At 38.9% G+C, this 21,487-nt stretch overlaps 3 protein-coding genes and 4 non-coding genes across 7 annotated transcripts; 6 read left to right on the plus strand and 1 right to left on the minus strand.

Annotated features, from left to right (window-relative positions):
* Positions 1 to 570: 570 nt before the first annotated feature.
* Positions 571 to 4,850, minus strand: dcun1d1 (DCN1, defective in cullin neddylation 1, domain containing 1 (S. cerevisiae)). Its single transcript, XM_042497784.1, has 7 exons — positions 4,778 to 4,850; positions 3,915 to 4,128; positions 3,571 to 3,739; positions 3,119 to 3,249; positions 2,951 to 3,033; positions 2,762 to 2,858; positions 571 to 1,229 (listed from the first exon to the last, which is right to left on the minus strand). The coding sequence occupies exons 1-7, from the start codon at positions 4,778 to 4,780 to the stop codon at positions 1,153 to 1,155; spliced, it is 774 nt and encodes a 257-aa protein (XP_042353718.1). The 5' UTR covers positions 4,781 to 4,850; the 3' UTR covers positions 571 to 1,152.
* A 215-nt stretch (positions 4,851 to 5,065) lies between these two features.
* setd9 (SET domain containing 9) lies at positions 5,066 to 6,383 on the plus strand. Its single transcript, XM_042498347.1, has one exon. The coding sequence runs from the start codon at positions 5,133 to 5,135 to the stop codon at positions 5,991 to 5,993; it is 861 nt and encodes a 286-aa protein (XP_042354281.1). The 5' UTR covers positions 5,066 to 5,132; the 3' UTR covers positions 5,994 to 6,383.
* Positions 6,384 to 9,531: 3,148 nt separating this feature from the next.
* eif4a2 (eukaryotic translation initiation factor 4A) lies at positions 9,532 to 15,774 on the plus strand. Its single transcript, XM_042497687.1, has 11 exons — positions 9,532 to 9,636; positions 10,452 to 10,509; positions 11,301 to 11,433; positions 11,654 to 11,793; positions 12,217 to 12,385; positions 12,470 to 12,579; positions 12,897 to 13,040; positions 13,929 to 14,066; positions 14,193 to 14,282; positions 14,553 to 14,632; positions 14,984 to 15,774. The coding sequence occupies exons 1-11, from the start codon at positions 9,608 to 9,610 to the stop codon at positions 15,126 to 15,128; spliced, it is 1,236 nt and encodes a 411-aa protein (XP_042353621.1). The 5' UTR covers positions 9,532 to 9,607; the 3' UTR covers positions 15,129 to 15,774.
* LOC121952047 lies at positions 11,476 to 11,548 on the plus strand. Its single transcript, XR_006106422.1, has one exon. It is a non-coding gene; the product is annotated as a small nucleolar RNA SNORD2 (small nucleolar RNA).
* Positions 12,036 to 12,109, plus strand: LOC121952046. The gene has a single exon (XR_006106421.1). It is a non-coding gene; the product is annotated as a small nucleolar RNA SNORD2 (small nucleolar RNA).
* Positions 12,630 to 12,809, plus strand: LOC121952045. The gene has a single exon (XR_006106420.1). It is a non-coding gene; the product is annotated as a small nucleolar RNA SNORA81 (small nucleolar RNA).
* LOC121952044 lies at positions 13,126 to 13,308 on the plus strand. Its single transcript, XR_006106419.1, has one exon. It is a non-coding gene; the product is annotated as a small nucleolar RNA SNORA81 (small nucleolar RNA).
* Positions 15,775 to 21,487: the final 5,713 nt, after the last annotated feature.

Here is a 21,487-nt window from a genome sequence, read left to right on the forward strand (position 1 = left end):
GTACCAGCTCTGTTTTTAGGCTTTGTTAATGCACCCTGGCATCTTATTTATCCTTGATTTGTTTTTTTTTTTCAGAATAATTACAAGTTGTGATGTCAAAAATAATAGTACTTATTAGTAATTAGTATTAAGTAGAACTGTTATCATTAAAATTTAGGATAAAAAAGATCAGAATTTTGGAAAATTAAAAACTTCTATTCTTCAAAGTACAATTTGCAAATTATCTTATTTGGTACCTCTTTTTGTTTGTTTGTTTATTTTTAAGGAAAATTCCATGTCTACATTCATCTTAAAATGCAGCTATACAGATTTCTCCAAATTGCAAGAAAATTGTATTGTGTTTAGGGCAAATTATAAAATAAACCATGTGCTCTTCTAAATCATTAAGATAACAGCATTTGCATTCCAGTTTTATGTCATTTCACTTAATGTAACTCAAACCATTCTTTTGATTTGATAAAGAACTAATTCAAGTCCTAAATCATAACCAACAGTATCCACTACTGAGAATTGGCTTTTTTCCTTTTCTTTTTTTTCCTTTCAAAAACACAGAAACACACAGAGGCCCTGCAGCTTTAAAGATACCAAATTGCAACATTTATTTTTTCTTTATACATTTATGTTTAAACAAACAGCATTATGCTTAAAAAATTACAATCAATGTTTTATACTGACTTGTCGCACAAATGCATCATAAAACAAAAACAAAAAAAACAGGAATGCACACAAGAGTATTAAAATTCAATATTTAAAGAACGACATCCCCTCGCGAACCCTCGTGTTTAGATGACAATTCAAAAGTGTGTCTATCTACCTTCTCCTGAGCGGAGCCCAACCACATCAATGAGCCAAGGGGGCCAAGATGAAGACTCCGCTCTAGTTGGCTTGAACGCACACATAAAGCCCAATACTTCAGATAAAAGTTCCAAACCACCACAAGTTGACCAACAAAGAGATATGCCTTTTTTTTATATATGTAAATACACACACACACACACATATATAAAGTCTCTGCTGTGTAAAATATTTCAGTCCTGAGGGTTGAAAAGGCAACATAGTTCTCAGCTCAGTGCGGTCCCCTTGTCCTCCATTCACTGCGTTCTCCGTTTTTTTAGAAACCTCACAAGGATGTTCCTTTAGTGAGAGCAGCCCTTAAACTGCCGTGCTTTTGGTCCCGATGTGTGGTCGTGCAAACTCCACAAAGTCATCAATAAGGACAGGCCATGCTCCTATTGAATCGACAAAAAGAGCTAATTAAATGAAGTGACTTCACCATGGGTAAAGACGAGAATATGGACTGGTAACTGGACTGAACTAATATAATAATGGTGTGAAATAATACTTGGTCTGTGTGAAGCAGGGTACAGGCACTTGCAGGTCCAGTGTGTAGGATTTAGGGGGATATATTGGCAAAAATGGAACTTAAGTGTTTCTTATTTTGTTTATAATCTCCTGAAAATAAGTACTGTTGTGTTTCGTTACCTTAGAATGAGCTTTTTATATTTACATGGAAAACAGGCCCTTACTCATTGAAACTGTTATGTTTCACCGCCATGTTTCCACTGTAGCCCTGAATGGACAAACTAAACACTGGCTCAAGACCGGGACACTTGTGTTTCCATGTTTTTGTGTAAGCCATCATAGTTAGAGGCTCCTCTGCGATGAGCGCTGGAATAATTTTTTTCTTTTTTTTGGTGAAACACCTTCATTCAGTGTTTTGTTTTGTTTGGCTCAAACTTGTATTGCCACATTACGGTTGTGTGCCTCTACAACACAATCAAGTTGCGCTTACAGTTTATATTCATGTCTGTGAAAACATGGACGCTTCATACACCTCTTCCCCGCGGCAGCACAGATGATCTATACAATCAGCTCTGTTTCACCAGATAAGTGTCACCAATTCACTGAGTGATCAAATGTCTCCCCTCCTGTACCTGAGATATGATGCTGAATAATGACCAGCAAAGTGTTTTTGTTCAATATTAAGTCAAAGTAAAGTTGACCTTTGACCTTTCAAATATAAATTGTTATCACTTCATCATTTTATCCTATTAGATATTTGCCTTAAATGTTTTCATAAATAGCATATGAATTCTTGAGCTATGGCCAAAAACATGTCACATGAGGTCACAGTCACCTTGACCTTTGACCACCAATATCTTATCATCAGTGAGTCCAAGTGGATGTTTGTGCTAAATTTTTAGGAAACTACCCCCAATGTGTTCTTGAGTTATTGTGTTAACAAGAATGAGACAGATGAGGTCAGAATGACCTTGACCTTTAACCACCAAAATATTATCACTTCATTGTTGAGTCCTATTTCTTACCATTCATGGTTGAATGTGGGGATGTAAAGGGCAAGATATGAGGCGGAATCACGTGCAGACAATTCCAAGTTGTTTTGAGAGTTATAAAATAAGGTTGCGAACTTGCAGACGTTCACATGGTCTTATAAATCAGACTATTTTTTGCCACACGTCAATGTTTGCTTTTGTCCGTATGTACACTTTTAGCATGAATCCTACACACTGTTTTATAAATGAGAGCCCCGGTCTGTAGAAACCTCCTAAAAAATGATCCCTAAAGGAGTCCTTAGCAGCAGTTCATGTTTGAAACATGCAAGAATTTTCACCTGAATGCAATCTTCACCACTACATGCCACTAAATCCTACACACTGCTCCTTTAATCAAACAAACGAAAGAAGACACAATAACAGGCCATAGTGCATGTACAGAGTAATAAATGGGTGTCAGTACAAACCTTCCTCATCATAATTCGACATGTCATCTGTGATCATTGTGCTGAAGTCTAGTAAGAGGTTCCAAGTGTCCTTAGGAATTGATCTTTTGTGGTGCTCCTGCAAAACATATAGGAAAAGTTGACGCAAGTCAAGAAGAAGTCATAACAGGTCCCTGTTTAGAGTAGTTTTGAGTGTGATTATCAACGTACGACTAAAAATTGGTTCCACAAGTCAAGGAACTTGAATCTTCCAGCCAGTACTAAATTCCAATATGCAATTGCCATTTCTAAATCTGTAAGAAAACCAGAAATAGATCAATATACATTCAGCAAACACGGAAATTAACAGTTGATCTGTTGAGCCTTAAAGATTCTTACCCAAACCTTTCTGTCCAGGATTCTTTGCAAAATTAAATGTAAACTGGTAAAAGTCCTTAAATTTCCCTTGGTCCTTTAACTCTTGCTCCATCTTTGGCAGCTGAGCCTTGAGCTTGTCTATGCTGTCGCAACTGGAGAAACACAATGTAGATTTTTATGTGTTGCTGGACAAAGATCTTTTTTTTTTTTTTTTTACAGTCATCTTTCTTGTAAAACTAGGCAACATGTAAAATCCATTTGTATGTATAATGGTAACTTTGACAAATATTTAATAAATGGCTTACACCTTCCAAACAAAGCCTTCAGTCTCTATATATAAAATAAGCATTTTTTGCTGCACACTTTAAACATAACAGTGTAAGTAACAAAGTGTGATGATACATAAAATCCATATTACAGAGACCTGAGGAGGAGTTTCAGGATTATTTGTACATCTAAAAATATATCCTCACCCTTGTTCTGTCATGCCATCCATGAATTCCTGTTTTGAAAATTCACATTGTGTTGCTGCTCTGAACTTCCAGGCTATGAGGAGGACACTTATACTGGTTGGGTCCAGAGCCAGGTCGTCACAGAACTGCTGGATCCCATCAATTCCAATCTTGTTGTCATCATGAGGATCTAAGCATGGGAGTTTAAATAGTGATATGATTCATTTGTAATTCACACAGAGTTAATTTTAATCAATAAAATTCTGTATTTTCAGTGATGTAGTGCAATACAGTATATTTCGATACTGTAAATAAAAATCTGTAATGAGCGTTTTACTTGTAAACATCACACAGGCTTTCCATACCTCTATATCTGTTGTACAGCTGGTCAAGCTTCTTCTTGTCTAAGGCCCCCTTTATATTTGACACATAGAGTTCTGGGTTTTGGAAAAACTTGTCAGTGGCAACATCTAGTTTCCAGTCATTCTGGGACAGACAGGTCAGTGCAGTCTTCTCATTGGATTGTGTGAAAATCATGAACTGGCGAACTTTATCCTTCTGTGAGGACTTCAGCTTGTTCTGCACAACAACACACAAAACAAATGATGCAATAACACACGAATAGACCTACGTAAAGAACAGCAATAGAAAAATCAAACACATTGCTTGTGTATTGCAATATATATAATATTTGCTAGTTGAGAAAGGAGGAGGACTTTTACTATCCAACATTTCACAAAATAACCACGGAGGGTACGATAGCTGTGAGCAACACATACACTGAACCATGGTTTAACACATTTAAATAACTACAATGAGAGATTTAGCAATATGCTATCGTGACAGCAGACACCGACTTGCAATGAGTTGACTGTCTGGCTAGATAGCTAATATCTTTATATATATATAGCACTGGACAAGCAAGGTGGTCATCAAAACCCGTCGACAACAGTACATAGCTTACGCGGCAGTAGTGTGCATCGTTAGCTAATTTTGTTTGTCAGTTGGCTTAAAGGCTAGCAAGCATAGCTAGATAACTAGGCGAGCTAACTGGCTAGTTAGCTAATGCTAACGCCGAAAGCTACGTTTGTTTTCATAATTCAAAGGGAATATAAGTTCATTAGCGCCGCTTCTTGACTATATAACTCATCCAGACGAACTAGCTTTTGTTTGCGAGCACTGTTTTCACTTGTAACACAGCAGCAGAGTAAAAACAATCATTTCTTACCATGTTTGTCTCTGCCCGACTCCTTTTCCTCCCATCCAGCTGGCTAATGCCTGTCAAGTTTTGACGACGCACGCAAAACGTTCTTCCGGTTGAAGCAAAAATAAAAGTTCAAACTAAGTCGCTCCTTGAGCTAAAACGTTAAACTATTCCACTTTACATTAATCGCTTTCCACATTTTTGTATATTTATAGTAAAGTACAAGAAAAATACTTGATAAAAATTTGACAGTTCTGGGACTACTTTGGATATCTTAACGAGTTTGCTTTTTATTTTGGAGTAACGTACCGGAAGTGACTCTGGAATTCATGAGCATAAGCTCCTTCCTCCATGTCCGACTTATCAGACGTCGATCTGGATGTTTAGAACTGCTCTGAAAAGACTTCTGAACAAATGGAAATCGTACAGATACAGGTTTGTACCCTGGGTTGTACTGAACCTGTCTAGAAATGAGAAAACTCTGCGGCAGGTGCAGGAGCGCTCCAAAGACAAGCTGGTCCCAGATGAAGAGGTTTCACAGAGCCTGCTGCAGCTCTTCAGAGCCCTGCTCAGGAGTCAATGGGCTCCTCACGGGGAGCTACGGGCAGCTCAGACTCACTTTCTCAGACACGTAACAAGTGAAGAAGACCAGTGTGGAGGAAATCCTGTGAGCGGAGCTGATGCCATGTTACAGTCTCTGGGATTCTGCATTGACCGGAAGCCTAGCACTTTGCCCTCTGCAGGAACTGGAGTGTTTGTCACCAAAGGATTTGTACCCAAAGGAGTTACAGTGGCCATGTACCCTGGCACAATCTACCAAGCTTATGAGCCCATTCTCCTGCAGTCCATCAGAAACCCTTTTGTCTTCAGGTGTATTGATGGTGTCCTGATAGATGGAAATGACAAAGGCATCTCCAAAATGGTGTTCAAGTCCTGCAGTGGCAGGGACAGGATGGGGCCTTACATGATGAGTGATATCAGCTGGCTGACAGGCAGTCCACAAAATCCACTTGCTGTTGGTCAGTATGTAAACAACTGCTCTAATGAATCGCCTGCTAATGTGTGCTACCAGGAGTATGACGTGCCTCACAAGTTTCCCATCGAGCTCCGCCAGTATCTGCCTAATGTCAACTACAGTCATGACACACAGAGGCCTCTACGCTGTGTTGTCCTTGTATCACTCAGAGACATCACAGCTGGAGAGGAACTCTTCTCCAACTACTACACCATTGTGCATTAGAGTCAAGCTGCTCTCCACTGTTCTGCTTTGGTGTCAGAACTGAATAAAACATAATATTTTCAAATTCAGATGATATTATCATTGTCTGTCTTCCTAGAGGAAAATCATTTTTCAAAAACATCTGTTTGTACACTCAGAATTGCACAGGAATAAAGGCAAAACATGTTTTGCATGGGTTACTGTGATAGGAAAGAAATAAAACTAATTGTATTTGACAGTGTTGAACAGGGCTCTTACACATTTTCATTACACAACTTTTCCATGACTTTTCAAGGACCTGGGATAATTTGCTTTCCTTGCACAATTTGCCTGGCTTTTTTTTTTTAATATATCAGATTCAGTTTATATTCAAACATAATTTCAGCTAGCTAACATACATAAAGGGAGAGTTGGTACACAGAGAAAATTAGGTCAATAAAGCATCACGGCACCAGAAAATAAACTTGCCATTATGTTACATTATGAGTAATACAAAATACAACTATTACAAAGAGTACTGTAATAATTTCTTTAATCACAAGCAAATTCCATGACACTTCCAATACTTTCAATTAATTTTTTTTTTTTTTTTTACTAATTTCATGGTCCTTTCAGGCCTGGAAGATGTGATTGGGAACTTCTATGACTTTTCCAGGTTTTCCATGACTGGGAACTCTGGTTGAAGAATACTGTGGGAATATGGCCTATAGAAAGATCCAGGATTAATTTGTCCAAGATTTATTTGCTCAAGATCTGCCACAGTAGTGGCAGTAGTGTGGTGGTGTGTCCAGATTTTTTTGACTATGGTGGCCACTGGATTCTGTAGAGTCAGATTAGTATTAATTTACCTGTGTCAGAATCAGAAATACATAAATAAATATAAATTTATCCCCAGGGGAAAAATTGTGATTGGTTAAAGTGGCTCTGATGCCAAGCATAAAGAATTGTAGTAGTAATAAGAAGTATAAAAATAAGAATTACATAAAATGTAAGATAAAGTCAAGATAGAAAATACAAATCAAATGTGTGCATTAGCAAAAATGTGAAATAAAAATATGTGCACATATGTAAAACATTTAACAATGTTATTGATCTATAATATGCTGAGTATTTGAAGTGTGAAAAAATATAGAATTACAAAAATATACAAATATGTGGCCTACGCTACATTACATTATACAAACTAGTAAATGTATTTACAGTATTCATTTTATGTGTCAACTATTCAAAATTTCTTTATTTACTACCATTACAGTATTTCATATATTCTTTTAAAAGGTAAATAAGCCTCTCAAATTGGTTTATGGTTGTTCCCAGGCTATATGCAAGTGTCCTTTTGCCGTTGTTGGCATTTTTACTGGCGTTGTGGTGTCTCTGTAATGCTCTGTAATTAGCCTACACCTTCAAAATGGCACTTGGCGGTGATGTTTCTATGCCTCTGTGCTGAGTTTCTGTGAAGTGCTGGGAAAAAAATGATTCAGCTAACACACAAATAACATGGCTTAATAGTGACAATATTAAACACAAGTACAAAATTCAGCTCCATTATAATTCACAGGGTTCCCAGACAAAACAATAGTTTTATACTAGACATGTTTTCCCCACATATACAACAGGCTAATGTTCGCATTCTGCATTGCATAAATTAGCCTTAGGGCTTCTGATTTTCTGAGGGCTGACATGGAAGTTAGCATCACCCTTTTTTCCTCATCAAAAAGCCTATGGGATTTTTCTATTGGCCTTTGGATTATTGCAGAAAATAAGCTTTGTGGTATTCAGCATGATGGCAGTCTGTAGTCTATTTAGCAGTTGTCAGCAACCACCATTTTTAAGACACAACAGTACAACAGTGAGGTATTTACTGGAGTATTTTATGTTGTAGAACAAAACATGAACGTCTCTTACGCTTCTATTACTCACAGACCTTATTTCAGGCATATATCCCAAAAACCCATAAAAAAAACCCATTGACTTTAAGACGAGGGCATTGGAGGTGCTGAAATGCTGATTCATATCCGGGTTTTGGGATTTGAATCCTGTGTGGTGGAACAGGTATTCAAGTCCTGTGCTTAAGTAAGAAGCAATACTGCATTGTTTAAGTATGCCAAGAAAAGCTTCTGCATTCAAAACGCTATTCATTTAAATACAAAACGAATGTATCCAAAATGGCGGGGTTATGTCATCTATTAAACACAGAAAGATTTTATGGCATATTACTTAATAATGTGCGTGGTTACTCTGCCCTACTGCCTGTCTGCCTTATCGTGGAAACTTACAGGAAGACAGATCAGTGTGACGTTGTTGTAGGGGGAGGGATCAAATCAGATTCAAGTTCAGTTTTGTAAACTATGATATTACAGGGAAATCCATGCATACAGATTTGTTCCATTAGGGATTAAGATGAACTTCATCCACATCTAGGGCCACAAACTGTAATTACTGAATGTCACCACACACAGATGGCTGGAAGTTCGAGAACATATAGGGCAATGCAAAAAAAAGCAAGAAGACAACACAAGAAGAGTATTATACATCATGCTGGTTATTATAGTGTAACAGAGATCAGTGTGAAAATTAAGAAAACTGCAGAGAAAAAGCTGTTCAATGTCAATTTGGAGTTGCTCTAGTCTAGTACATGGTTGAAGTTTACAGTCCGCGTCAAGAAGGAAACCGTGCCCAACTGTTTCCACACACTGTGCTACATAAATACCAGCAAGACAAGTTTGTCTGTTCAGTCAGGTCTAATGATGTGCAAACTCTGTGTCTGCTGCACCTCTTTCTGGACACACCTACTTATGAGAAGGATTGCATACGTGACAATATACTTTTTGCCTCCGGCATTACTCAGACAGAAAAAATGTATCAAGCGGTCCATAACTGTGAAAAGCAGTTATGGTTAGTTGACTCCGTGCTGTCTAATATTCCACAAAATTGCCTAAAGTAGGCCTATAGAACATAGCATCTTTGTAGCACATAGTCCCTGAGCCTCTCTAAGTGACCTGGGGAAAGTGCTAATATGTTCATATGAACTTATGTCATGAACACAGTAAACACAACCCCAAATGAACAAATCAAGTCGAGTAACGAACAGTCCCTGATGAGATGTAAGAATGATCTGCATTAAATGCTACATTTCCTCCTCTAAACTGTGGTTTCGTGGATGGCGTCATCTTCTAGTTTCAATGTTCCATTTTTCTTCATACAGTATTACATTAATTGTACTTTATGGTCTCTGTAATTCTCCTTCTTACTGCATGAATTCAACATAATGAATTCCTCTGGCAACGGCCTCACACGAACCCTCTATGTGTTGCACAACCTTGTCAGGACGAGTTTTGACCCGTCACAGACACTGTAGCAGCCCAAGCACGGCTTAATACTGCAATATCCTTCCGCTGGGAAATATAGTCTGGAACAATTTTCACATTTTATCTGTTATTGATGAGTTAATTTGTATATAGCAGAGAGTGGGTATAATTAAATGTTATCCAAACATCACGGAAGTCATCCAAGACAAAATTGTCGAGGCAACGGAGCATTTCAAATTCATCAGTGAAAATAGTCCGGCTGCATAAAGGCAGTTGGCATCGCCATCAGCGATCTTTCCATTCGCATGCTGAAGTAGGGAACGGATCATGTCTTGCGATTCTGCTGATTACAACAGGTAAAAGTCACATATTTGATCACTTTTTTAAACCAGTGTTCGGTGTTTAGTTGTACTCGAGCCTGTCGTGGTGGTGTGTCCTCCGTATGATGCCTAATTATTTATTATCTAGCGAAACTAGTTAGGCCCCAACGGCTGCGAGGCGATTCGGTTGCTAAGAGTTAGCTTTGTGACGTTAGCTAGCTGAGCTCAGCTACACTGCGCTGCGAAAATGCGCCGCTACCGATTTGAATTTGAGGTGCTTTCGCTTTTAACGTCGCGTGTAACAGCATCGGGTTGTATTCTTGAACGGACTTTTTGCTGCCGTGGTAATAGCTGTCGTTGTGTCAGTCAGAGGAACCGTTGGGACAGGCTAACGTTTCAGCCCGGCCTTGTTGTCAGAAGCCACCGTTGGTAGCACAGGCCCGACTGTCCGACATATTGGCTAACGATTTTGATAGTCGGATTTACATTAGGTATAGATTGTGTGAGCCGGTCTGACACCTTTTCAAGTTACATAAGCAGCAATTTTCGGGGGGCAGGTAGCTCAGCCCCACTCGCGTAACGTGACACGTGCGCGGAGCGGAGCCCGGGCCGCTGTAATCGGATACTCTGGGTGTAACCCAGCGAGACGCTGACCACACATGTGACGTGGTTTTTACGTTTCGTCTGTTTAGTTAACGGGAAAAAGGCGTGTTTTATATATTGACATGACGTGACACGTGGTGGCAAGGACCGATTGCTGTAGTTACCTGTCTCCAGGATGTCTGTCTTCAAGACACTTGGCTCTATATTGTGATTGTAAACTAATATTTGGCCTGTTTAATCTCACACAGCTCAAAAGATAGAGACCATGGGGGGCCAGATGGGATGGAGCCTGATGGTGTCATCGAGGTAAGTGCTTAATAAAATGACCAGAGTCCAGGGTTCCCACAGTCATGGAAAACCTGGAAAAATTAAAGAACATCGCAATCATATTTTCCATACATGGAACATCATGGAATTTCTAAAAAATGATTAAGACTGGGAAAAGTTATGAATTTTGTTGTAATAGTAATCTTTTGGACCCAGTTTTTCATAAGCGCTTTGATCAAATTTTGGCTCTTGTATTAGATCAAACTTTGGCTATTGGATTGGATCAAACAATTGGTTGTTTAAAAAAAAAAAAAAAAAAAAACTAAGTCAAAAGATAGGATTCAAATTGGATTAGATAATCCACTGTTGGTTTTGATTTGGAATCAAACTTTCAGTATGTATTGTTCAGAAAGTTTTAGTAGGATCAGGTTACCTTTCACATAAAACAAATCAGGATCATCCTGATCTCAGGAACAAAATGCAATTAAACTTTTTTTTTTAAACTGGTCAAATGTTCATACACCTGGTCAAATTATGCACCTGGCTTGTATAACTTTTAAAGTGAGAGTTTATAAAGTAGATAAGCCCACTGATAAAGTCTTTCAGTAAGGTTAATGTAAATAATACGAGGGAAAAATGTGTGATGGTTGACAGGGCAAAAAAGGGGACAAGAAAAATAAACATCTTGGGTCCTGAAAGTCACTGGAAAGTTCTAAAAATTTTGTCAATGAAAATGAGTGTGGACCCTGTTGGTTTTCTTTTCTCAGCTCAATACAAATTCAGCACAGAATGTGTGTACTTATACTCACAAGCTATTCTTTTTACTTCAGAGCAACTGGAACGATATCACGGACAACTTTGATGATATGAACCTGAAGGAGACTCTTCTCAGGGGCATATATGCATATGGTTTTGAAAAGCCATCTGCCATTCAACAACGGGCGATCATACCTTGCATCAAAGGTACATAAATCATAATAAATCAATAAGTTAAATGTTGTGTTTGAGTGAAGTGATGCTTTACCATCTTTCGGGACTTACCCATTAATGGGGATAACATTTTTTCCACTGATCACTCACACCGTTAAAGTATAGAAACTTGAATGCTTATTTCTCACAATCTTAAATGAGGAAGTTGGGGAAAAAGTTCTTACTGTAAGTAATATCTGTTCCCTGCCATTAGGCTATGATGTCATTGCGCAGGCCCAGTCGGGCACTGGCAAGACGGCCACGTTTGCCATCTCTATCTTGCAGCAGCTGGACATTGAGATGAAGGAGACTCAGGCTCTGGTGTTGGCTCCCACCAGAGAGCTGGCTCAGCAGGTATGCTGTTTCTGAGGTCACAGTGACCTCACCAGTATCTCAGACCTAGACCGCATATTGAGGACACTGATTCAATTACTAAGGTACCATTTTTTTCAAAACTTTTCAAAATTTTGAAATTGTGAAACACGGTTTCCCTTTCAGATTGGTGTAGTCTCTGTCCATGGCTACATCGGTCTAAAATCTGGCTTCATTGACTTTATTGTGATTTTAATATTCATATTTGTATGCTGTGGAAAACTGAGTGATGTGATGGCATACCATCTTTCGGGACTGACTCTCATAATGGAGATTTCTTTCATTTTACTGATCACTTTAAAACAGTTCTTCCACACACCGTTGAAATGTCTTGTCATGTCCTCTTTACCACATACTAATGTTTTTTTTTATTTCTTGTTTCTTTGCGCTTGTCTTCTCCAATAGATCCAGAAGGTCGTTATGGCTCTGGGTGACTACATGGGGGCAAGCTGCTATGCCTGCATCGGAGGGACCAACGTCCGCACCGAAATAACAAAGCTCACTGCTGAGCACCCTAGCATTGTGGTGGGCACACCAGGACGTGTGTACGACATGCTGAACAGGGGATTTCTGTGTAAGTGACAGTTTCAGATCAACTTCTCAAGCAATTCATTTCACAAATAAGAAGCTTGACCTTAAAGGCCACATTTCTGCACAGCTGCAAAATACATGAAGATGTTTGTCCTGGATGAAGCCGATGAGATGCTGAGTCGAGGGTTCAAAGATCAGATCTACGAGATCTTCCAGAAGCAGAGCACAAACATTCAAGTAAGTATGTCTTGGATACAACACTTGTAGTTGAAATGTTGAATATGGAACCCTTCTGCCTTAACAGAACTCTGCTATAATTGCACGATCCAGATTTTCTGTTTCATGCAATAATGCTAGCAGAGTATTGCGTGGAAGGAGATTATCAGCCACTGTACTGAAAATGAGATGTGGTCGAACCTCTTTCTTAATGTTCACTGGCCTCTGTCTCAAGGTGCAGTGCCACATTTTGGTCTGCGTTTAAATGCTTTACTTGTGAAACATCGCACCAAGGTTTGACTTGGATCTTATGGTTAAGTGTTCCGGGTCTTTTACAGGTGGTCCTGCTCTCTGCCACCATGCCAGCAGAAGTGTTGGAGGTGACCAAGAAGTTCATGCGAGACCCCATTCGCATCTTGGTGAAGAAAGAAGAGCTCACCCTCGAGGGTATCAAGCAGTTCTACATAAATGTGGAGCGAGAGGTGGGTTTACTTGTCCGTAAAATCAACCAGCCGTCTAGTCTAACATTTCACCAAGCTGCTTTTCACTGTTACGAACGTCAAGCGTCCCTTCTCACTAAAGCACCCTGCTAGAACTGCAGGAGCCAAGCCTCAGGTTTGGCTCATGTGGCCGTGTAAGCATGGGTACACCAGGGAAGGAGATTAAAGGCACAGTGTCGGAAATGAGGCTTTGGGGGGACCTCTTTCTTAATGTCCAGTGTCCTTTGTCTCAAGATCCTGTGTTACATATACTATGCTGCTTTTTATGCCTCTGCACCGGTGAAAACTGTAGCCAGAGGAATTAAGTTTTCAGGATGTCCCTATTCATGAATATGACATCTCAAGAACGCATTTTCATTTCTTGAAATTTGGTACGAATATCCCCTTGGACCGAACTATGAACTGATTAGAATTTGGTGTCAAGGTCACTGTGACCCCACAGAACAAGTTTTTGGCCACAAATCAAGAATTCTTATGCTAATTATGACAAAATTTCACACATATCTAACAGAATATAATGAAATGATTGCATATCCAAAAGGCAGACTTCACTGAGGCATCATAGCGTTCTGCAAAAAAAAAAAAAAAAACTCCTCTGGCATAACTCAACGTCACATTTAAGGAACAGAAGGGGTGACATTTTGTCAGTTACTAAATTGGTGGCACTAATCTTTGTTCTCAGACATAGATGTGAACTGTTCGAGGAACTTGACCGGTGCAGGGAGGCATACACTGGCAGCGCAGTGATTGTAGTTTGAGTGTAATAAAAGCTTGATAAACAGGCTTGCATTACGACTTGTCAGATAAACTTTTGATCATGTGACAATGCATTACTCCGCCTAACTTCTTGTTTTCCATGAATGTTTCCAGGAGTGGAAGCTGGACACCCTGTGTGATCTGTATGAAACTCTTACAATCACCCAGGCTGTCATTTTCCTCAACACCAGGAGAAAAGTCGACTGGTTGACTGAGAAGATGCACACTAGAGACTTCACCGTTTCTGCTCTGGTAAGATCTGTTCCTGCGCGCTCGATGCTACATCCGTTTTGTTGGATCAATCATTGCTTAATTTGTTGAGGCTTATCAGTATTGGCACTGCACATTTTTCTAATTAAAGTAATTCTCAATTCGCAGCACGGTGACATGGACCAGAAGGAGCGGGATGTCATTATGAGAGAGTTTAGGTCTGGCTCAAGCAGAGTGTTGATCACTACTGATCTTCTGGTAAGTATGAAGGTGTAACATTATTAGCAGTATGTAAGAAATGTCAGATAATCAAAACTCAAAACCCCAAATGTTTAACATCCTGCGGCAGTCCTAAAAAATGACCAAGCAAGTTAAAACTTTTGGGAGATTAGGGCTCGTTCTCCACAATGGGTTTTTCTACTATAGAAATCTGTTACTTATATACGAGCGACATTAACTTGTGCACAATGTCTTAGCCATCTGTCTTCGACTTAAATATAATTTGAAAAGCCTTTTTTCTTCGTTCAGGCTCGTGGGATTGACGTTCAGCAGGTTTCCCTGGTCATTAACTATGACCTTCCTACAAACCGAGAGAACTACATTCATAGGTAAGTCACACTACATATCACACCAGTGGTGTTTTTCAAAATATTTTTAAATATCAAGAAGGGGACTAACAATTATGGTAGTACAATTAAACACAAACTAAAAACACATTTCAAAAGGGGGGACATTACAGGGGGACATCTGGAAGAAGCTAACTGCAAAAAATACATACTGAACAATTGGCAAGGTGCATCCTAAGCTATGTCAGGCCACGATAGACAAAAGGCATTTTTGTTGTTTGTTTCCCCAAAATTATTTTTCAGTTGCTTCAGGGCTTTAGTATTGAATGTCATTGACTAGTTTTTGCACGTCAGTCTTATGCTTGACTCATGCGGCCCATCTTTCCTCTCCAGAATCGGTCGTGGTGGCCGTTTTGGCAGAAAAGGAGTTGCGATCAACTTTGTCACTGAGGACGACAAGAGGATTCTTCGGGATATCGAGACGTTTTACAATACTACCGTGGAGGAGATGCCTATGAATGTGGCCGACCTGATTTGAGCCCTGAGGTTATTTTTTTAAACGCAGTGATAGCGATCGTCCACTTGCATTGTGCTTATATTATTCGAGGGGGAAAAAAAACTTCTCAATGCTAAACCTTGGATCTGAATTTTGGTATGTGTTTAAAAGCGAGGTGACTTCTATGGTGGTCCCTCTTGGACAGTTGTAGATTCTAACCTCGACAGACGGCTGGTTGGATCTACAAAGCCATGGGTTCTGTAAACTTAAAGATTCTTATCAGGTATTTCTTTCCATGTTCAATTAAGATGTGTGTATTTGATGTTCTCCACCATTTAGTAACTTACTTGTGGACTAAAAGGTATAAGTGCTGTATAAAGTCTGCAAATTATGTTATGCTAACATATGTGCGAAGTATTGTGGGACTGCTTAATAGAGGCATTTGTCATGTTTTACTGTAGATTCACTTGCTTTTTATTATCTTTTGTGAATGTGTTAATTTAAATGTACCTTTTTTTTTTTAATCCCACTTGCTCTATCAGAGTTCCTCACTGGTTGGCCATATTTTGCTGACATGGTTTTACCCTTACCAGAGTATATTGCTATTTACCCCCTTGACTACTTTTCATATTTCCTCCTCCCTAGAATTGTATGAATGTCTTAATAAACTGAAATTGCTGTAAGTAAATTTGGGTTGTCTATTATGGAATATTAGTATGCATTTAATTTGAGAAGTTGTATTTAAACACTAGAGGGAACCTGTTAAGTTAAAGATAGGGATACAGCACCACCTACTGGCAAGCAGCAGTGCTGGCATAAGAAAAGACAATGAGCAATTGCAAAAGAAAAAAGACTTATAAACTGTGGGGACATAATTACAGATTATCCAAATAAAGGAAAAAAATCCAGATAACTGAATTTATATATTTAAAATTATGTCAACTATTTGACATAACTTTAACATTTTGGTGGGGGGTTGGTATTTTTTGCACTTCCATGTCATTTTCTTATCTATTTATTTATTTTACTTATTTTCAGGTAATTTTCTTGAAACTCTTTCCTAATTTCTTTCTAAATTCTGGGTCTATTTCTCCATTAATTGCTCCTTGCCTTTTACCCATGGTTTTGAAAAAAAAAATAAACCAATTTGCTAAGGTTTCCAAAGGGTTTAAGAAAAGCGCTTTTAACGTGCAACCTAAGTGTGTCATGTTCATGAGTCAACACCAGTGTTGGTTACTAACTAGTTAAATGTAATAAATGTACAAAATGAATTAAACTGTACTCAGTTACTGAGGGAAAATGTAAGATGAAAATATTTATCATAATGTTGGTGATTACAAAGGGCCTACACCCAAATATATTATTTTCAGAATAAAAAAACAAATTACATGTAGAATATAACATTCATTCTGTTGCGTTGCATCTTTTCACAGTGCAGGGGAGCCTCCTGGCACAGCCTATTTGTGGATATTTTTCAGTTTTACTGTCGCATTTTCAACATTTGTCAGAAATGTAAATCACATGAAAAACGTGACTTTACTTTGGTGAAGTAATTAAAATAGCAGGCTTCATGACCACATTTTAAAGAGGGTAACTAGTAATCCGTAACCAACTACATTTCAAACTAACTTTTCCAACACCGACTTCTCGACTCTTGAGGGAGTTTCATGGGGTCTCCAGAAAAATGGGAGAAAGTTTATTATTTAAATTAGTATTTAAACAATATAAAGAGGTTCCTCACATAAAACTAGGCCGTTTATGAAGTAGAAAGACAATCATTTTGGAAATTGTATTAACTTTTGCTCAAGAGATTGAAATCCTACAGCTACCACAGTGCACTGTGCTGAGCGAGACCAATAAAGACTCCTGCTGGTGGGTGACCGAATGGGAACTTTGACACAATAGTGGCGGGCTGGTCAGAAAACAATCTGGTATTACAGTGCAATGGTAAGCTTAAACGTGTCTCGGCAGGGGTGTGGATCTAGTCTTGGCACTGGTTAGATGGACGCGTGTTTACCACAGTTTATCGACACATACTAACCACATTGTTTTGTTCCAAAACTGGTTGAAATCCCTTTAATCTCAGCTACTAAACTGTTGAAATGTTACAAATACTCAATAAAACTTGTTTTTAGTTAGTTGTATTGGGATGATTAAGCACACTCCCTCATCTTTACACAGAAACTATTTTTAAGAGAAAGTTCCTCATTCTGAGACATCGAGTGAAAAGCGTACTTTTCTGAGATAAACATTTTCTTTAAAGTCTTATTTAATAGGTTGTAGTAATATCTTGCCCATGGGGCTCAGCTGGTGCATTGACCAGGGCAATCTGCTATCATATGTATGTCAGCACAATTATTTTGCACCTCTTAGGAAGTGACTAAAGCTCATTGGTCTCATGACTAAAGTCAGCGACCGACTCTCCGTGATGACGGCTTTTAGTAAATTTAGAAATAACAGACCAGTTTCTATCTCCAATGGAAATTAGGCTGAATAACTCACACACTGTACATGACATTATTACATTTACTCATTTAAATGAAGAGCATTTTATCGTCTTCCTGCCAATAACACCAACCCACAGTCAGTTACACTGTGCAGCAAACAGATGTAGGCAGCTGGGTGCATTTTTAGGCCTCTCTGAATCCTTTGTGTGAATTATTCTTCTTTATGTGTTGCCTTGGAAACAGAGCAGCTGTTTGGAGAACAGCTAATCCAGGCAACAACACGTTTCAGGACGGAGAGCCGTAAATAAACATATGGACAATTCACAGTAAGTCAAGGTGAGCTGAGGGTGACATTTTTCATGACCTTATCCTAGATGACGCTGAGACATTTACTTAGTGATATTAAAAGAAAAATGATATTTGCTGAGATGAGATTTGACAAAATTCATTATTCTCAGAGAGGAAACTGCAGCAGAAACACAATACTGTAAGGAAATAACGTATTAACACATAAAGCAATCTGATGTGTGCATGAAAATCCTGGCTTATGTAACAGTGAAATGGTAATTAAGGTTTGGTATGTGACCGCAAGCTTTGTTTGTCTGAAGGTTTATGATATTTATCTGCTGAGCACTGACACAGGACCAGCTCAGTTATTACTGTTAGCAGTGTGCCAGACGCCTCTGTGGACCAGACACCCCTGAGGACGGCGATGACTTTCTGGCTGATGCCAGAGGTATTTTTGGCTCAACATATCACATGTCAGCTGGTAAAAAAAAAAAAAAAAGAGCAAAAATCCTAGTGAGCAGTATTTCAGTCCATTCCTTTGCTAACAGAGATATGTTTGTGTCCTGTATGTACACTGAAATAAAAAATAATAAAAAATAATAAATAAATGTGGACTAATTGCACACACCAGCTATGACGGCACAGGCGCCGTGTGGGGGTCAGAAGTCAACGCTGTTAAGGCTTATTTTTGACACTTCTGAGAGGGCTGCACTCCATTTTTTGAGACAGTGTTATTTATTTATTTATTAAAAACAAATTTGAATGATGACTTTAAATAGTAGCAATTATCTTGAGCTACTTAGTTAGAGCTTTAGTTAATAATATTTCTGATATCACTTTTTATTATACACATGATCAGACCTGTTGCCAGAAGAAATTGTCGGCGTTGTACGTTTCTGCAAACCAAAAAAAAGCCCACTGTCACCCTTAACTGATTGAATAACGTTACCTTGTAAGTGACGTTGGCGTCAGACAGCGACACTAAAAGCCATCTGTCGCGGCAGTACAATACGCAGCAGGTGCTTCAGTTTGTAACACCGCCTGCAGCTACTGAAATAAAGAGCCAGTCAGTCACTATAAGGCGGGTGGTTGGGATGATGGATGGATTCCAAAAACTTTCACCTGGGAGCCCGCTGTTTGCTTCCCATGTGAATGTTGAGCCAAACCATGTATTTTTCTCAACCTAACACGCTTTTTTTTTTTTTTTTTTAAAGACATAATGCATTTCACAGGCATAAATTGACACGCCGTCCCAAAACTAGCAAAACGGACGCAGGAGGATATCTAGTGTGTCATATTTAAATGTGTAGGTCTGTGGACAAAGCAATAATATTCAGCTAGTTGGAATGAGAACGTGTTGTGAACGCACTGCATTTACATAAAATGTAGGTAATGACTGACGACGCCATGTCATGAGGAGACTGTCTGTCTGCTCTAACAGAGTTTGGACTGTTTTTAGTAGCTCATTATACTGTTACTATAACAGCTTGCAGGTGCTGTAAAGGGTTCTTTTCAATATGTTAATATCAACCTTTGTTGTGTCTGGTACGCCTTAGCACTGTAACAGAGTTTAAGTCTACTGAGTGCTTACACAGACTGTATTTTAATCCCAACAACAGCACCATAGGGCTTTCAGCCAAAGACTAGTATCGAAAATACTTTAACCACCATTCCACCAGCCGGTTGCCCTTTAAATTACAGGTATGTTTCACAAACAAATACAGAGGCCATACTTTATTAAATTCTCTTAAAACAGGCTACAGCTCTGAAAAAAGCTACTGCTAAATGCAGCCTATAAACTCCAAACACTACAAAGAGGCGCGCACACACAAAGAGAATTAACTAACAGAAAATGTGCACACTAGATGAAGGGATACAAAAGAGCTTCTGGAAAAAGACAACCTCTCGCTGTAAAACATGTCCCATGCACACTCTGCTGCAATCACTCCTCACATTAACTGTTGCAGTTTAAGCACTAAGGATGCACAATATTATCGGCACTTCAAGTCTCTCATCTGGTTTTAGAAGTGGCTTTTTCAAAACAACAACCCTGAGCACGACAGCTAGTTTCAGCAGTAAATAAATGTAAAGAAATTAGGGATGTCCCAATAGGATCGGTACCAGGCCCCATTAACACATCTTTTAATAGATTGGGATTGATTATTTTGAGCATGCGCCATGCCCGATCCTTTGGGCCATCACACAAGTGTTGAAAAAGGAGAGCATGATATGCAGCAGATATTCAGGTTTTAAGTAGAAAGTAGGAGTGTTGTTCATTTTTAGTGAACTAGTTTTACCATAATGCTGTACTAAGCTGAATTGTGACCGATTTTTATTTGATGTGACTGGAAGTGCCAAAGTTAAGCTATAACTCTACTATGATTGTAAATATATTTCTAATTTACAGTAATCTGTGCTTTTATTACAATGATACATAGATAGAGAGATTTCTGAAGACACATTCAGGCTGTTTACTTTTTTATTTTGTTAATAAAAACAAAATCAAATGCTGCACCAAGTGGATTTAGGACAAGAGCCATATAAAAATGGTTTTAGTTTAATTACGTTGTGATTTTGTTTTTTCTAAATGCTGCACTAAGCGGAACTGTGGTAATAGCCATATAAAAATATTTTTAGTTTGTGTACTTTGTTATTTTTTAAAAAATGAATAAATAAATCCTTAAAGAACTCTTTGGATGCAGACTTTTTTTGTTATGCATTGCAGAGCTATCAAACAGTCAAACATATTCACTGGAATGATTTTAATACTTAAACATACATGACGTGTGCATTGTGCACCTGTATTATTCAGGTAAATACAGGTATCGGATCAGGACTCAGTATCAGCAGATACTCAATATATTTAGACCAGGATCAGGTGCATCCATGCATGCATAAATAAATAAATAAAACTTGATTGGGACATCCATAGAAGAAATCCCAAATGAAACTAAACAACACCACGACTGCAACTAAATCAGGTAACTGACTGCAGACCAATGTAAAGCTAGCAGCAGAGTATCTAAATACACAACAGCTAAAGACTAAAGGCAAAACAGAGCCAACAGCCAGCAAAGCACAGCAAGCAGAGTTAGCGAGACAAAACTGTGTCTTTGATCACCATTCAGTGTCTCCAGCTATGTATACACACGTGCAAATGATCATATTCAGGCATAAAATCAGCAGTAAATCACACAGGTTAACTCAGCTGTCAGATCATAACCTGCGAAAATAGTTTATCTGCATTCAGCGGTGGCGACGAGCGAGCGCGCGCTCGCACGCGCACACACACCACAACATCGGCCTGTGTTACAAAAAGCAAATTCAGCCACGAAAGGCTTGAAAATCTGCCACAGTTTGATTAAAGTGTGCGACTCACCTGTCCACGAGAACCGGAAGAGGAAGCTCACAACAGCGGAAGAGAACGATCTACAGATCTATAGTTATTTAGGTTTTTTATCCTAAGCACGTGATGACGGGCACGAGGCCGTTGGCGGGAGCGCCGCCGGGAGTTTTGGGCCCAGGAAAAGATTTCACATTGGGCCCCACCACATCCCACTTCAATCCTGTTCAAATACAGTAACCACACCTTTAGAGACCAAACCACTTTTTTAAACCGAAGCAACATTGGCTTGATTTCTTTTTCCTTTTTAAAAAAAACATGGG

Source organism: Plectropomus leopardus, chromosome 12, assembly GCF_008729295.1.
Source record: "Plectropomus leopardus isolate mb chromosome 12, YSFRI_Pleo_2.0, whole genome shotgun sequence".
NCBI classification, from domain to species: Eukaryota; Metazoa; Chordata; class Actinopteri; order Perciformes; family Serranidae; genus Plectropomus; species Plectropomus leopardus.

Excerpts from the sequence above, each read along its gene's own strand:
- dcun1d1 (XM_042497784.1), bottom strand. Across the intron at positions 3,740-3,914 it reads GCTGTACAACAGATATAGAG|ATCCTCATGATGACAACAAG; the intron begins GTATGGAAAGCC and ends TCCCATGCTTAG. Across the intron at positions 3,250-3,570 it reads GATGGCATGACAGAACAAGG|TTGCGACAGCATAGACAAGC; the intron begins GTGAGGATATAT and ends GTGTTTCTCCAG.
- setd9 (XM_042498347.1), top strand. The coding sequence starts at position 5,133 with ATGTTTAGAACTGCTCTGAAAAGACTTCTGAACAAATGGAAATCGTAC.
- eif4a2 (XM_042497687.1), top strand. The coding sequence starts at position 9,608 with ATGTCTTGCGATTCTGCTGATTACAACAG. Across the intron at positions 11,434-11,653 it reads GATCATACCTTGCATCAAAG|GCTATGATGTCATTGCGCAG; the intron begins GTACATAAATCA and ends CCCTGCCATTAG. Across the intron at positions 12,386-12,469 it reads GCTGAACAGGGGATTTCTGT|CTGCAAAATACATGAAGATG; the intron begins GTAAGTGACAGT and ends ATTTCTGCACAG.